This window comes from Monodelphis domestica, chromosome 1 (assembly GCF_027887165.1).
Source record: "Monodelphis domestica isolate mMonDom1 chromosome 1, mMonDom1.pri, whole genome shotgun sequence".
In the NCBI taxonomy this organism is placed as follows: domain Eukaryota; kingdom Metazoa; phylum Chordata; class Mammalia; order Didelphimorphia; family Didelphidae; genus Monodelphis; species Monodelphis domestica.
In genome coordinates, this window is record NC_077227.1 from 510,199,941 (window position 1) to 510,216,212 (window position 16,272).

The 16,272-nt window shown below is 37.3% G+C and overlaps 1 protein-coding gene across 5 annotated transcripts in view; it reads right to left on the minus strand.

Moving 5' to 3' along the window:
* The window catches only part of NUDCD3 (NudC domain containing 3), a 155,877-nt gene that overhangs the window by 7,784 nt on the left and 131,821 nt on the right, over window positions 1–16,272 (minus strand). For all 5 annotated transcript variants that reach the window (XM_001370190.4, XM_056813041.1, XM_056813042.1 and 2 more), the window contains one exon: window positions 3,831–4,019. In XM_001370190.4, coding sequence (XP_001370227.2) covers window positions 3,831–4,019 — 189 coding nt within the window. The remainder of the gene's footprint in view (window positions 1–3,830; window positions 4,020–16,272) is intronic.

Genomic DNA, 16,272 nt, shown 5'->3' on the forward strand with positions numbered 1-16,272 from the left:
TAAACCTTTCCAATGCTCTACATACTGTATAAATATGAGCTATTGCTGTTATTAATATTTCTGCAGGAAGTCTGTCAGTTAATAACAATATCAATTACTTCTGATTCTTTGGTAACAGCTTTCTTGAGCTTCTTATAGGAAAATTTAATTAGTTGTATAAAAATGACCATACATATTCACACTATAGAGGACACAAGCCTGCTTTCTATGTCTGTTTCACTGCTCTCCATTAATGGTTCAAATATAGTAAATAGCACTTTCATTTCTAGTCACTGTATAGGAGCCTACTGTAAGTTAGGACCTGAAAAAATGTATCAGACTCTTAAAGACATAGAAAAGAGATGCCAGACCCAGAGATGGAAGTCCTGGGTTCAAATCTGGATTCAGAAACTTGCTAGCTGTGTAACTCTGAGCAAGTTAATTTAAATCCAGTTTCCTAGCCCTTATTGTTCTTCTGCCTTGGAACTGATACTTTGTATGGATTCTAAGACAGAAGGTAAGGCTTAAAAAAAAAATAATAAAATTTTTTAAAGGCATGAACCTGACTGGTTCTTTAATCAGAGTTGATACTGCAATACTGCACTATCCAAATGGAAGATCAAAGTAAAGCTGAATAATGCTCATATACATTATGGAAACCAATTCCTACCGTGGAAAAAAGCAATGCCTAGAAAGAATTCTATTGGTATCATACGATGTCATCAGATAATCTAACACTCTGTGAATGTGAGTGAAACAAATGGCATCATCCTCTTTGAATTTAGGAGACAAAGAGTTCTGTTCTAATTTGACATTTAGAAACCTTGTTCCTGGTTTATGCCTAGCCTGAGGAATCCTAAGGAAATTGAGTCAAATCTAATGCTACCTGGGAGTTTTGAGTTCACTCTTGGTAAGGCCTGGACCCTTAGATTCACTCTGGAACAAGATGAACATCCCTGACCCTTTCCTAGGAAAGCTTCAAAACAATATTAACTTGATTCTAGGTCACGCTGGACTTTCTGAAACCAAATCAAAATAACATTAGTCTTTGGAGGTGGAAAAGGTTACAGTTATTCACAAAATCACTGGACCCTTATGGGTTAATTCTATGGATCATCTTCAAAGACAGTTATTGTGGAAAGAAAAGGTAAGCAGTTTCTCCTGGGCAAGATATTCCTATTTTATGTTGGAGTATTTTAGCTCCAAAATGACCAGTCCTGTGTTTATGGATGACTTCAAAACAATAGAAGGTAAGCTCCTTGAGGGCCAAATAAGGGCAACAACATTCATTCTTAACTTTTCAACTCCAGCACCTAATACCAGGCCTGGCACAGAACAGGCAATTAATAAATGTAACTGAATGAACAAGTCATGAAAGTAGAGAGAAGAAATTAAACTCTTCCAGAATCAGCTTAGGTTTCTGGAAAGCAGGGCCGTATATAGAGCTGAGCTTTTGATTCAAAATGAGGTCAGAGTTATTCCAGACATTTCTAGGAAGCCTGGACCACTGAAATGAGACAGAGGGGGAGGGGTAAAGGCAGAAAAGAAATGAACTGAAGAGAAGGAATGGGAGAGCTCACACTGAGTGGAAGAAGTCAGTAATCAAGTATATACCTTTAGATGGAAACATTGGATTTGTTCTAAGTATTCCAATGAAGCTTATATTCTGGCATATGAAATTTCCCTTGCACTGCATAGCTCTAGTCCATAAAGCACCTGTTTTTTTTATAAATTGCATCAATAGCAATCAAACTACAATTCAAATAAAGTTAATTTGAAATGCTTCTTTATGACAAAGATTAAATTTTATTTTTAATAACCCAGTTTCTTCTGGATTCATTTCTGGATAAGCCAGGAGACTTGCTGAATTGTCCATGTGGTATCCAACAAGCAGGCATGTGAAGCCCTACTTTTGGCAAGTGGCATTTAGGTATTTCATTTTAATCTTAATACTAATTTGATCTAATGACAAGTATTTTCTAACCCCATAGTAAACTAATCAGTCTCAAAAAAAATTGCACATGTTGGGTCCAAAGAAAAGTTTACAAACAGATCTCACCTACATTTTGGGCAGTCAATGGATAAAGGCAACCTACCAAAGAAAAGCAGCTAAGAAGGATGGGGGCTAACTGCTACAATGTGTGCAAAGGTAAGAGTCCTTTTAGAATCAAAGCAATAGCTAGGTGCTTTATGAGGCCATGAAGTGCTTCCTTCAGTTGGTCAATAGTCACATATTAAGATCTGACTATCTACCAAGCACTGTGCTCAACACTGGCCCTTTCCATAATACTAAAATAAATAGATAAATCAACATTAAAGAATAAATATATTAGGCCAGGCATTTCCCAAATTCCTCCACATGCACACAAGTCTTAATTTTCTGCTTAATTTACATTTCACTGTCACAATGAAGTTCAAATAAATGGTACTAAATGCTTATGTGGGACAATGCCAAGTTAAAAATAATTTCTGAGAAAAGCAAGTTTTTCTTCCCTGCTTAACTACCCACTCTTAGGATTACAAAAATAGAAAGGAAGAATTCATATACTTGATTGGCCAATTTTTCCCAACAGCAGTTTGTTTACACTGGACTCTATAATGGGCAGATGTTAACTAGTTTCATGTTTGTTTTGGCTAGCATCTTTATGTTACATTCATCCCAGCTCTCCTTCTCCCCTCAAAAACTCCCACCGAAAAGATGGGTGCATTCATTTTCTTTCAGTTTGAAAGCATGCCTGAGAGCTCTGTGATCCCCGACCTTGGGCCTTTCACTTCTAGGCCTTGGATTTGAACTGTTGAGAGGAAGATCTATCTATAATACTCTGTCCACACTCTCAAGCCTCTCAGGTTACATGCAGCATAATCGGTAAAGCAGAATTTAGCCCCTGTAGTAACTTCTTTGGCTAATACAGGGTTGCTGAGTTAACAATGAACTATCTTCATTAAAGCTAACAATATATCTTTGTTATTTAGTTCAAATCAATTGCAACTGAGTATTTCCTAATCACAGGTATATGTGATATTTCCCAGGCACTGCTGATCTGCATCAGTGGAGGAAGTTTTACAGATCAAAAAATGAATTGGCCAAAAAGCCCAGTGTGAAGCATTAGGTATCAATCAGGGCCTGGACCAGCTTCTGGCTCTGGAGCTTTTCCTATAGTTTTTATAGCTTTCAAAGGTCAGTCTATTCAGTATAATATTATCTTCTTCATCCACTGTAGATAAATACTGCCTGTTTATCAATGTTAATCTGCAGTGGTTAGATTCTTATTCCTAATGACAGTAGGATAATTTCTATGTAGTTTTTCCTTTAAACTCCAGGGCACCAGAGAAAAAAGTCAATTTTAATACATCAAAACAAGAACATAAAGAGGTGGTATGTGCGGGTATATGCACGCGCGCGCGTGTGTGTGTGTGTGTGTGTGTGTGTGTGTGTGTGTGTGTGTGTGTGAGAGAGAGAGAGAGAGAGAGAGAGAGAGAGAGAGAGAGAGAGAGAGAGAGAGAGAGAGAGAGGGAGAGAAAGAGAGAGAGAGACAGAGACAGAGAGACAGAGACAGAGACAGAGACAGAGACAGAGACAGAGACAGAGACAGAGACAGAGAGACAGAGAGAATGTGTCTGTGTAAGTGACAAGTTCACTGGTCACCATTAAATAAATACAATGGTGACTACTGGAAGCTTCACTATTTCCTCCCTATTTCTTCTTCTCTTTATAGCTCTCTTGCCTCACCTATTCAATTACATGAAATAAAACCTATAGCATTTGTTGGGAACGTAAGATGCTTCTTGGAAAGTGTCTCCTTGTACTTCTTCAAAGGACATTATATAGAAAATTCAATCTGAGCTCATACCAGCTCATGGCTCTGGGGTTTGCCCTGTAGTTTTTGGTGGTAGTCAAAGGTCAATCTATCCAGTACAGCATGTTCCTCTTCATCCACTGTGGCCATTGAACGTTCCTTGTTTATTTTGTCAATGTCAATTTGCTCTTCTCCTTCCAAGATAGCACTCCACCAATACTCTCCAACCTTATTCAGATTAATCTGGAGAGAGAAAAAAATAAAAATCATTTTAAGCAGAAGAAAGTGGCAGCAACTGCTAATCAACAGAACCAGCTTCTTAACAGACCAATTCTAGAATTATCAGTCCATTTCTGTAAAGTGGGAGGATATAGGCCTCCTTAGGAAGATGAGTCCTAGAGAGAAAGAGCCACTATCAGTTATTGTACATATATAATCGAACAAAGAATACACACAAGCTAAGTGAATCTTTGGCAAAATGAAAAGCAAAATCTATCAGTGTTTCTAAAATGTCAATTAAAAAAATCAAATGAATCTAAAAAGCTACTCATTTATTTTCCATTTCTATAAACTACCTAATAAACCACATACCAGGGAGACAAATATAGTTTCAATCTCTCATATCCCAGTATTCATTCACTACCAACTATAATAAAAGAATGCAAGGGCTTTGAAACCACAGTCAGGGGAGTGATTTCAATTTAGCATCATAGAAAGCTGCAGAACTAAGCATGTCTGAATGAAGAATAAAACAGTATAACAAAGAGGCACTACAAACAAGTCATACAAATGGAAGAAAAAAAACCCAAACATTTATTAAGAGCTCACTTGATATTTTGTGCTGGGCACTAGGCTAAGCCAATTTAACAAATATTTCATTTCATCCTCACCAACAACCCTGGGAGATAAGTGCTATTATTATCTCCATTCTACATTTGAGGAAACTGAAGCACACACAGGGGTTAAGTGACTTGCCAAAAGTCATACATGTAAGTATCTGAAGATGGGTTTTAACTCAGCTCTTCCTGTCTCCAGGCTCAGTGCTCTAGCCACTTTAAAACCTAGTTTCTCAAGCATTTGTGAAGTCTGAAATTGGGATGAAATATATTACAAAGATCAATGAAATTCACCAATAATCCAAATATCTCATTTCAGTCAACAACTTCACCCACTTTTGTATTTGTATTCCCCTCCATATTTTTTCCAATCAAATACAGAAACAATGTTGTAAAGTGTTCTGATTTGCTTTTCACTTTCTTTTATTTCTACTGCCTGTTTTAAGAAAGAGTAAAAACTCCTAGTCTTACTCCCTCTTTTGGAACCAATACTCAGTATGACAAAGTAAGTTTTATGTTTACACACACACACACACACACACACACACACACACACACACACTTTATATTTATTTATTTATCTATTTAAAATGGGGGAGAAGGGGGAGGCAGGAAGCAGCTAGGTTTCTCAATAAAGAGCCAGAAGGTCTTAAGTTCAAATCTGACCTCAGATGCTTCCTAGCTATGTGACCTGGGACAAGTCATTTAATCCCACTCTCTTGGAATCAATGCTTTGTATTGATTCCAATACAGAAGGTAGGGGTTTTAAAAGAAAAAAGTTAAAACAAAAGATTCCATTAAGGTACACAAGGACATGATCATCAGTCCTTGGGGCAATCAAGGATTCAAAATTTAACATTACCCAATAGGAACTGGGCTAAGTGCTCACAAAAAATACAAATATTTAATTTTAAAAGGGCATGGTTCTACCCCTGAGGAAGCTTATAAACTAAATTATGTTTGATCACAAGTGAGAAATGCATAAGATTTAAGGGCACTGGACTAAGAGTGAGGTTGCTTGAACTCTGGCTTCAGATTTATCACTGACTAAAAGAGCAAACTTGATCATTTTATCTTTGTGGGCCTCCATTTATTCATGTTTTATAAAGGAGCTTGGAGTAGGAGATCTGTAAAAGTTTCTCCCAGTTTTAAAATGCATGATTTCCTGAGTTAAACTTCAAGTTAAACCATGCCAGATAGTTTAAAAAAACAAACAAACAAACAACAACAAAAAAAATGGAAAAAACTAAGACTACAGACTGGTATTAACGTAGGTGTCCCAGTTTCCTACTCTGAAAAGGGAAGTATTTCCTATTCCCAGTGAGAAAACCATACAGATTAATCATTAAAATATATGGAATATTTGGCACTCTCCTGATGACATGTAATAGACACATATACATCAACTGTTAACTCTGGCAGTATTTATTCTGGGTCTTAAAAGGCTTTTAAACTATCAGGTCTGAGTGAGCCACCTTCCACAATCCTAAAGTTTGACCAAATAAATCAATCAATCAAACAGCTCAAAAAGAACAGATGCTCCACTCTCCTTTCTCTACTATAGTTAGAATCTCCATAGGATTAAAATGTGGGTCAGAACTCAAAGAACCTCTATCTTAAAAGCTTTAGTACAGAAGATTATAATTTCTAATGAACTAAGTGATGGGGGAGGGGGATATTGACAGAAATAGGCTTGTGGGAGATTTTATAAAGGGAAATCTCTTCCCAATCCACCCACCTACCCACCAACAGAGTCCGACTAAAAGATAAAGAACTGTGATCATTCTGTGGGCATAACTACCCGGGCAGCTCAGCAGGCTGCAAATACACTTACAGAAAAAATAGCTTTTCTCTAACTATCTATTGGATTGCGAAGGAGGAAGAAAAAAATAATGAAATCAACAGATTCCTAAATGATTTCTGTCCTCTCTTAGAATGCTAGATCTCTGTGGCCTAGACAACATAACAGACAAGTTCCTAAGGAGATCACTTTCAGTTTACCAAAATCAAGGCTTATACTGATTTTTCTGGCAAAAAAGTATAAAGTTCTGACCCCATATTGACTTAGTTGAACAAAATTTAGACATTCAACACAATACAATGAAAACTCTTAAGTGGAGAACACATTTCTCCTTTCTTTGCTATAGAGTGGAATTCTATGTGTATATAAATGTATAATATACATACATACATACATGTATACACAGATGTGTATATATAAAGTAGGCTCATATGTTGTTAATTAAACGTATCTAAACTTAAGTTCTACTTTGCTTCTCATTCACCATCTAGACTCTATATCTTCCTACCTAGAAAACAACTCACACAAAAGTTTATTCAAAATCTATAATTAAAATATTTAAAAATTCTTGGAAACTTTTACAACTGTTTTGTTGTTGTTAAAAAAAAAAGGAAAATATCATAGGGATATGACCATTAACATTACACAAAGAAAATACAAGGTTTTATTGTACATGGAAAGTAGAACATACAAGATCTGAAGTTTTGCTGTTCACTGTCACTTTGTTTCATCAGTTGAAAAAATTTGTACCCCCATCAGTCAGAAGTGTTCCTGGTATTTTCTCAGCAAACTACTTCCCTTTGCCCCTTTCTCTTTTCCCAAGAGTGACAGTGGCATGATTTTCCTGGACAATAAACATTTTTTTTTAATTTTTTTTAAATTAAAAAAATTTTTTAAATTTAAATTAAATTAAATTAAATTTTAATTTTTTAAATTCAGTTCAATTTTTAATTGAACTGAAGACTGCCCAAATTCTAATACAAATGAAGTAAATATATCCTGCCTCATTTAAATCATCAGTCCAATAATATTTTTTACTTTTCATACTCTGCCAGTTAAATATATTGTCCTTTAGGTTCTAATGGGCACCACATTGTATTCCAGTAATATCCACAGTGCAGCAGATGAAGTCACTCTAGGGTGTCATTTGTAAAGAGCCTTAGGATCTTCTAGGCTGAAAGTCCTGTAATAAAGCTAATCATTAGAATGATATTTTTCCTTGATGCCCACAGGATGCATGCCACTATAAGCAGCTGTGGAGGTGATCATAAAGTCAGGGTATTTATATTCTACTACTCATACAGAATAATAAAATTTAATCCACAGGTAAATATACTGCATTCCAAAATTTTACAACAGTATTACTCATAATTTTTACTAAATATTTTGTTCATTATTGGAAAGGCAGGTTTGAGAGACAAAGAAAAAAGAGAAATGAGTAGGTAGGCATAATGTTTTATCAGATACCACAATGTCACTTCACATCTTGTCAACATTCACCAGGTTGTTCCTTCCAAAGATGCTTCAATTTTTGGCCATCCCATGAGGTTTTATGAGAGGACCTATGATAAAAGATTCTCAAATCTATTCCAAATATCTGATACATCATAAATTGTGCATTATGGTGTTTAAGTCTATTTTTAAAGGTTAAAACAATTTTTACAATATAGGGGTTAATTTTTATACCAGGGAACAGTGATAACTAAGTCCTCCCACCATATCTTGCTTTAGGGCTATCAAAGATAGGCAGTAGAGTTTAACCCTAGACTGTTACAATTAAGTAGCAGCAAAGGAATGAGAACTGGCATAAGATAAAACGCTAATTTTATATTTAAAAAATTCAGGTCAATCTATACAACTGGTTTAAAGATAAACAGGATGCTTTTTTTTTCTTCCAAGGTTTTCACGGATTTAAAGACGACAAAAGACCTTGAACTAAGTTGCTCCATTCAGTCCAAGTTCAATCTAGGATTGATTCAATTAAGATGAAAAGAAATAGAACACGGCAAGGTTAAAAGATATTCTTTCCCCTCGCTCCTGAATCTAGCAGCCCCCAAGCCTTGAGAATACAGGCCCAAATTGGTTTTATGTTACATTATTTTTGATGATAGGCTTCTAGGACTGGGAAGAGGGGAAAGGGGATCTGGAGACCATTCAAAATCAACCTTAAGACCCAAATCTCCAAGATATCACTAAAAGTCAGATCCAGGATATCCCCAGAGCAAGTCTTCTCCCAGCTCTAAAGCCAAAGACCATTTTTATAATGGTCTTAAAATACAACTTTCTGATGAGTAGCATTATATTTTACATAATTTTTTCCACTGATGCTAGAGTTTCCAGAGATTCTTAACCTAGAGTCTATAAATTTTTTCAAAGATAAGATTATTAGTTATTTGAATAATATCCTTATTATATGTTATGCATTTGTGATCAGAAAACTAGAGGGAGGTTCCTTATGGACATAGTTAATTTACTAGATTAGCTAATCATTAATCATCCTAGAAGTATGAAACTAGTTTGAGGCCAATTAGGAGGGGCTCTGGAATGAGAATTACTGCTTTGTGAGGGAAGGGGGAGGACACAGAAAAGCTTTAGCTTAGAGTTCTATTCCCCTCAATTCAATGCAATAAATGAGATAAATCAAACAATCAAACTATTTTTTTTAGCTTAAAGAGTTTCCAATAAACATTTAGAGCTCCATGAAGCTCACCTATTCTAGACTAGAGCAGACAGATAACAGTGGTCCAATTGTAGTATATTTTTAAAAGTTGTATTGCCTTTTGTTTTTTCTTACACAGCCACCTCTCAATTCCCCACTACAAATGCCCCTAGTAAGAAAACAAATAAGTCAAGCAAAATCCACTAAAAAATATGCAGTGGCTCTAGATGGGTTAGAGTGGAGTGGTATACAAAGAGGCAATTTAGGCTATGTAAAAAAAAACAGTATATGCAACATTACATTCTCCTAGTCACCACTATTCCTTCGTGGAACAAAGAGCAATTACCTATACTGTCTGCTGGAGCGTTTCCTATTACAGCTCTCTCTCTTCCTGCTATTTTTGTTTTAGTAGCTGGGGATGTTACTCTTTTGCTACCATGTAGTTTTCTATTCATCAATTCATATTGTCTTTCCTCATTTTTCTGAACGAAAGTTATGATTTCTTAAGGTACAATAGCATTTACTCTATGGCACTGATATACTACAATTTGCTTAGATATACTTCAATCAATGGGTGTTGACTTTCTTTAGAATGTTCTTGCTACCACAGAAAAATTGTTGTTATGAATATTCTGGTATACTTTTCTATCTGGAAATTTGGAGGTAATATGCAACATAACAGTATCCCTAGTCAAAAGGTAGGAAAATGAGCATTTATTAAGCATTTATTGTGTGCCAGGCACCATGCTAAGTGCTAGGGATACAAATATTTTTAAAAAGAAACAGTCCTCAAAGAGCTTATATTCTAATAAAGGAAGACATATATATGGAATATATGTATATATGGAATATGTGTACATTTGGAATACATATGTAGAAATAGTGACCAGGGAAGGGAATTTATGTTCTGAAGAGTTGAGTTTGGGGAAATAGGCTTGATGGTAAGGCAGCCTGGTAAATGCTAGTTGCCTGTTATCTGGTTGGCCCTTGTCTAGGCCCTAGTGTGGAAGTTCCAAAGACAAGTGAATTCACTTCCCCAGGGCCTAAGGAGAATGGCATTTTGGTAGGTTCCTCTAGGTCTCAGTTCTGCTGATCACCCTAGAGGGTGCTGGAGTAGGTGGGTAAGATCAGATTAGTAATAGGAGTCAGATGATGGGATGACTTATGTAGACAGCTAGATGGAAGGTAAAGGTGAACAGTTCAGTGATTTTTCTCATATAATTCAAAACCATTCCATAATAGTTATGCCAATTCACAGCTCCATGCAAAGTATATTCCTGTAACTATCTTTCCACAATCCTTCTAACACTATTTCCAACTATTCTCATCTTTTCCAGTTTGATGGATATAAGGCAAATCTCCATATTGTTTTAATTCACATTTCTTATTAATTATTCAGAGCATATTTTGATAGGATTGCTAAGGGAAGAAAAGCCTGTTTTAGCAGACACCATGAAGTCAGTTTTCATCTTGCCAGCTTTCACCAAATGGTTCCTTCTAATGTATTCCAATTCCTTGCCTGTTCCATGAAGCTAAAAAACATAGGAGAAGAGAGTGTGAAATGGCTATGAGCAGCAAAATACAAGTTTGCCATCTTAATTATTCCAAATGGCCATAGCAGCATATATTATATATTAAAGGGTTTAAGAATTTTTAAAGGTCTTTTTGAAAACTGTTTGTCCTCTGTGATTACTTATCTATTCAGGACTGACTCTTGGTTTTCTATATATTTGTGCCAGGGCCCTTTATATAATGGATACCAGACTAGGCTTATCTTAGATGCAATTATTTTCCCTCAAATTGCTGCTATTGAACACAGAATTTTCTACATTGCCATTGATCATTCCCTCCTTTGTATACTATTCCAGTAGGTGAGTAAAAATAATACAATGAAAATATGCTATTTTGATGCAATACTATTTAGCCACTGCCAATGCTCAGTACTCCTCTGCTTTGCTCAAGATGTTTTTAAGGAAATAGATAAATCTAGTTCTTTTCAATATGTCTTTCTCTCCTTTCCTTTTTTAATAGCGGCATGATTCTCCACAACATAATTTTTAAAAATAACTCATCAAAATATGCCTTGTAATTCTACCACTTCAGGCTACTTTGCCTATTCAATTTCAACTCTCCCCTGTTGAGCCTACCGAGTGGAGGCGGGGAAGAGAGGGAAGAACAACATCAAAATAGTCAGTAGGCATAGAAATTAAGGGAATGATATTAGACTTATGGCTACCAGTGGAAAATGTTGGCTCACAATTCTCTGCTTATACTAATTCTTATGTTCTTAGCACTTATCCTATTTTAGATACCAACTGTCAAAGTCACTTACTTTGTAGCTTTTACTTGGAATCCAAAGTGAAGTGTATGAAATAATGAGCAGAGATAACCCACTAAGCAACATAAGTTTTTAAATTGTCAGGGAAAAAAAGGAACTAAATTTTACTTTTTAAAATCAGTGTCACACACAAAATTAGGGCTACAAGTGTGCTTTCCTGAAGGCTCTTGTTAACAGGGAGAATATGCGGATACCAGCAATCTCAATTGCACAAAACAGGAATGCCTGCCTTCAGCCACCTCCAGTAGTGAGTGGGAGAAACTGTCAGTTTCCCCACTTGATTAAGAAATTAACACTATAAGCAAGCTAACTACTTGGTTTATGTGACTGAATGAGGCTTCCAGGGAAATGAGAAGCCATCAGCATTGCTGCCAGAGCTAAGACTACATTTCACTAACCCAGAAAGGAGCTTGCCTGAAACCCAAAGATTCTCATTTAACATTCTGAGGTGTAGGAGGAGGAGGGGAAGGCAGGAAATGTCATACAGTTTTAGCTGCCACCCCTGCTTGCATTGAATGCCTGCTCTTATGTGTCTACTATAGAATCTATGACATAAGGAGGAAAAGGGATGCACCTATTGTTGAAAAAAATGTTTGATAATCAACTGGCTTATTTGGGTCAGTCTAATGGCTATGAGTTCAATCAGACATTCTAGACATGGACCTATAACTCAAATGTAGCAGTTAAGAGTTGCTTTTGAATTGCAGTACTTAGAACTAAAAACACTTCATCTGGCTATATAAGTACAATTCACTTTACACAGTAGATACCTAAATAACTGAATAAAGTTTAAAAATCAAGTCCTATTTACCCATTGACTTAATGCTATAATTTCAGAAATTTGTTTCCATAGGGGGGAAAAAGTTGGTTCTGACATTTGATTTAAAAATCATCTTTAAGAATCACCTTTATAAATCACACTTTAAAAAGTAAATTCTGATAAACAATTAACATTGATATAATACATCAAATATTGTACTGAAGGAAATGGAATAAGCATTTATTTAGTGCTTATTATGAGCTAAGTACCTTAAAAAATTATGTCATTTGATCCTAACAGCAATCCTACAAGGGTCATTATACCTATTTTATAATTGAGGAAACTGAGGCAGAGGCCATATTTGAACTTGGGTCATCTTGACTCCAGGCCCAGCACTTGATCCACTGTGCTAACAAGTTGCCTCTAAAACCCAAGATAGTCATATTTTTAATATTTCTTCTTAAATGTTGTCTTCATTCCCCCATGAAATCATAATATTTATGATATCAAAGGTCATGGTAATTGAGAACTAGCACTGAAAAGGAAGTGATTTCATTTCACTGAAAAGGCACAAGATAAACCTCCTTTATGTATAAATGGACAGTGGGAAGGAGAGCATTCACACTCTGAATAACTTCATAGAGACATCTACAAGTGGTGAAGGTGTGATAAGAGTCTATATTTATTTCGGATAATAAGGAAAGCATAACGCTGAGCTTGTCCCCTGACAATAATATTATCTTTAAATGGATTTTTTAACATTTACATAATAGGCATTTCCACTTTCTCTTCTCATTCTTTTCTAAACCCTTTAGAGCCCGACTTCTAATCTCATCATCATTCACCAAAAAGGCTCTCCAAAGTTAATAATGATCTCTTAATTGCCAAATCAAAGGGTCTTTTCTGTTGTTTTTTTTTTTAACCCTTACCTTCAGTCTTAAAAATCTATACTACATATTGGTGCCAAGGCAGAAGAGTTGGCAAAGGCTGGGCAATGGGGATTAAGTGATTTGCCTAGGATTCACACAGCTAAGAAAAGTCTGAGGTCTCATTTGAACCCAGGACTTTTTGTCTCTAGGCCTGGCTCTCTATCCACTGATCTACCTTCCTGCCCCCAAAAGACCTTTTCTCAATCCTCATCCTTCTTGACCTCTCTGCAGCCTTGGATACTGTCAGTCACTCTCTTCTCCTCTTGGATGCTCTCTCCTCTCTAGGTTTCCATGATAGTGTTCTCTCTTGCTTCTCCTATCCACTCCTTTCAACATCTCCTTTGCTGGTTCTTCATCTATGTCACATCTCCAAGCATTTTGAAGACAGTTAAGTGAAAGAGGGATCTGATTTGTTCTCTGATCCTATGGAGCAAAACCAAGAGCACTGGGTAGAAGCAGAAAGCTTGCAGAGCTTGCAAACTTACAAGCACAGGCTGGATGATCGCTTATCAGGTGTGGTATAGGAATTCTTTCTTGGTTATAGCTTTGACTAGATGGCTGCTAAAGTTCCTTCCACTTTTGAAATTCTGTAAGCCTGTGAAAATTTCCCGAAACTTCCTTTCATGTTTTAGGAATGGCACTGTGGAAAGGGTACTGGTTTTGTAGCCAGAAGATCTGTGTTTAAATCTTTATTAGAACTCTTGCCACTTGGGTGACATTGAACAAATCACTTGGCCTCTCTGGGCTTTAGTTTCATCATTTGTTAAATGAGGGGGTTAGACTAGATGGCTTTGGAAGTACCTTCTAGCTCTAGATCTGGAACCTAGGACTTCAGCTTGTGTGAAGAATTTACTCTATTAGGGTCTCACACTTAACCTCATGTCTCATCAACCATTTGACCTAATCAACTTTATTAATTTAAGGCCAGTCTAAGAATTGGCTATTGTTTGGAGGGTATACCTGCCACCACAACCCCTGTGGGGTTGATCTCGAGAATTAAAGCCACCTCAGCAACCATTCTCAGGACCCTGAGCCATCTGCTCATCAGGGATATAGGAGACCTTTAGTGAATGATTCTCCAGCTGGTGGCCATTCAATTTCATGATGGTTTGCTTGGTCTGTTCATGGCTGAAGTAGATAACATTCACCACTGCAGTTTCGCTCTCTGTGTTCACTTGCTCACAGCTCTCTACTGTGCCATATATACTGAGCCAGCAGGTTGTCCAACACCACCCATCAAAGGTGGGGTGTGTAAGGAGCAGAATGTAAGAGGTTGGACTAGATTATTTAAGAGTATGGTCGCCAGGAATTTAATCAATTCCAAATTATTTTTAGCAATTTATTTATAAAATAGAGGGAAAGTGAAAGTAGAGAAATGAGAAAGAGGGCAGGAGTAAGAAATCTAGCTTAATTAGCTAGACTATTGCTCAAGCCCTGGCTTTACTCCAACAGGGATCCAGAAGCCCCAGCTGGAGGACCTAAGGGTCAACTAACAAAAGTTTTAGCCAAGAGGTCTCTGCCCAGGCGAGGGGCCCCTCCAGAGGCTACTACCTCCAGGAAAGCCAGGGAAGGGAGTCAGACTTTTTCACTCACCCACGTGGTAGTTCTAAGGGAAAAGAGAAGCAGTCCAAGGTCCTCAGCCAGTGTTTTAGTGGAGGCTAATACCTCTCAGAACAAACCAGGGAAAGGAGTCAGCCCTTCTTACTCACCCACATGGTAGTCCTAATAGAAACAGTCCTCAACCAAAGTTCCTCCAGGGTCAAGTTCAAGGCAAAAGACCTCCTCACTGGAAGTTCTTGGCATTTTTAAAGACCATTCCTTTTTGTCATTTCCAGTGACTTCCTTCCATTTTACATGGCCAATTACAGCTAAAGTTTTGTTTAGGACTGTCCAGGGGGCAGTCAGTGGGTTCTGATTCATAACCCACCATCACACATATGGGTCACAGACCTCCCCCACTTATGGATAAGTGGGGTGTATACACTTCTGGTGATTAAATCTAAAAATGAGCAGGGGAGATATTTCAGACCTGAATTTTATGGCTCCTTTGTTTTTTGGGGACAGAATGTTCAATATCCAGTCTTTTTTGCCTACAGTTCCACTTTCCCCAAGAAAGTTTCAATGGCTTTCATCGCCCAGTGTTTGTCCAGGCAGACCACAAAGGCATTGCTAGATTTAACCAAGACCTGGACACTATGAGATCTTATGCTCCATGAACACTTTCTCCAAGTCTGCTGGGGTGATACTTTTATTTAAATTGTTGATGCAGAGTTTATTCATGGTGGTGTTTTGGGGGGCTAGAGGGAGTCCCCTGGATCGCCAAGCCAAACAGGAGAAAGCAACAATCCTAGGCTGAGAGATTGGGGTGGGGCGCTCAACTTTCTTTCCACCCCACCCCTAAAGTTGTCCTAAGCCAAGAAGGATGGGGAAGAGGACTCAGAGGCCAGAGGAAAAGGGGAGGGGATGCAGCAAGGTGGGAGGTGGAGGCAGAGGTGACAGTGATGGCTTCCCATCCAACTCAAAACCCCAGAAGATTAAATTAATAAAGTTTATCAGAATCACTTAGATAGGTAAAAGATCAGAAATAGTTAGAAGGATAAGAGTAAATTAGTCTAATCTAACTACCATGTGGGTGCTCTCAGCCTGCAGCTTCCTTGGCCCATCACCAAAGATAGAGAACACTTCATCCATCATTCCTTTTTATCCTCTATCACTTCTGGGTCAAATTCAGTCATGTCTGGATCAAGTTCATAGGTCACATTCCTGTGACCTTCACATAGGTGACACAAACTCACGTGGACTCACAGACACAAGTGACCTGATTTACCCAATGATTTCCCTCACATAGCCCTGACTTCCAGGCTAAATGGTTGGCAGGATATGAGGTCAAGTGTGAGACCCCAGAAGAGTAAATTTCCTTCACATAGCCTTGGTCGTAGATGCATAATTTATACATTCAGCTCACACCTAACTAGGAAGTTCGGAGTCCCTAGGATGATGTATTTGGCAGAATTCTCATTTGAACCATTTTCCCTGTAGAACTAGCTATTGTCCCCTGCAATCTCATTTCATATGTTTTTACAGAACCCATTAATGACATCAGATAGGATCTACTATTTCTTTCCAGGCCTTTCCTGCCTAAATCTTTTCCTCTAGGAAATGTGCATACCAAA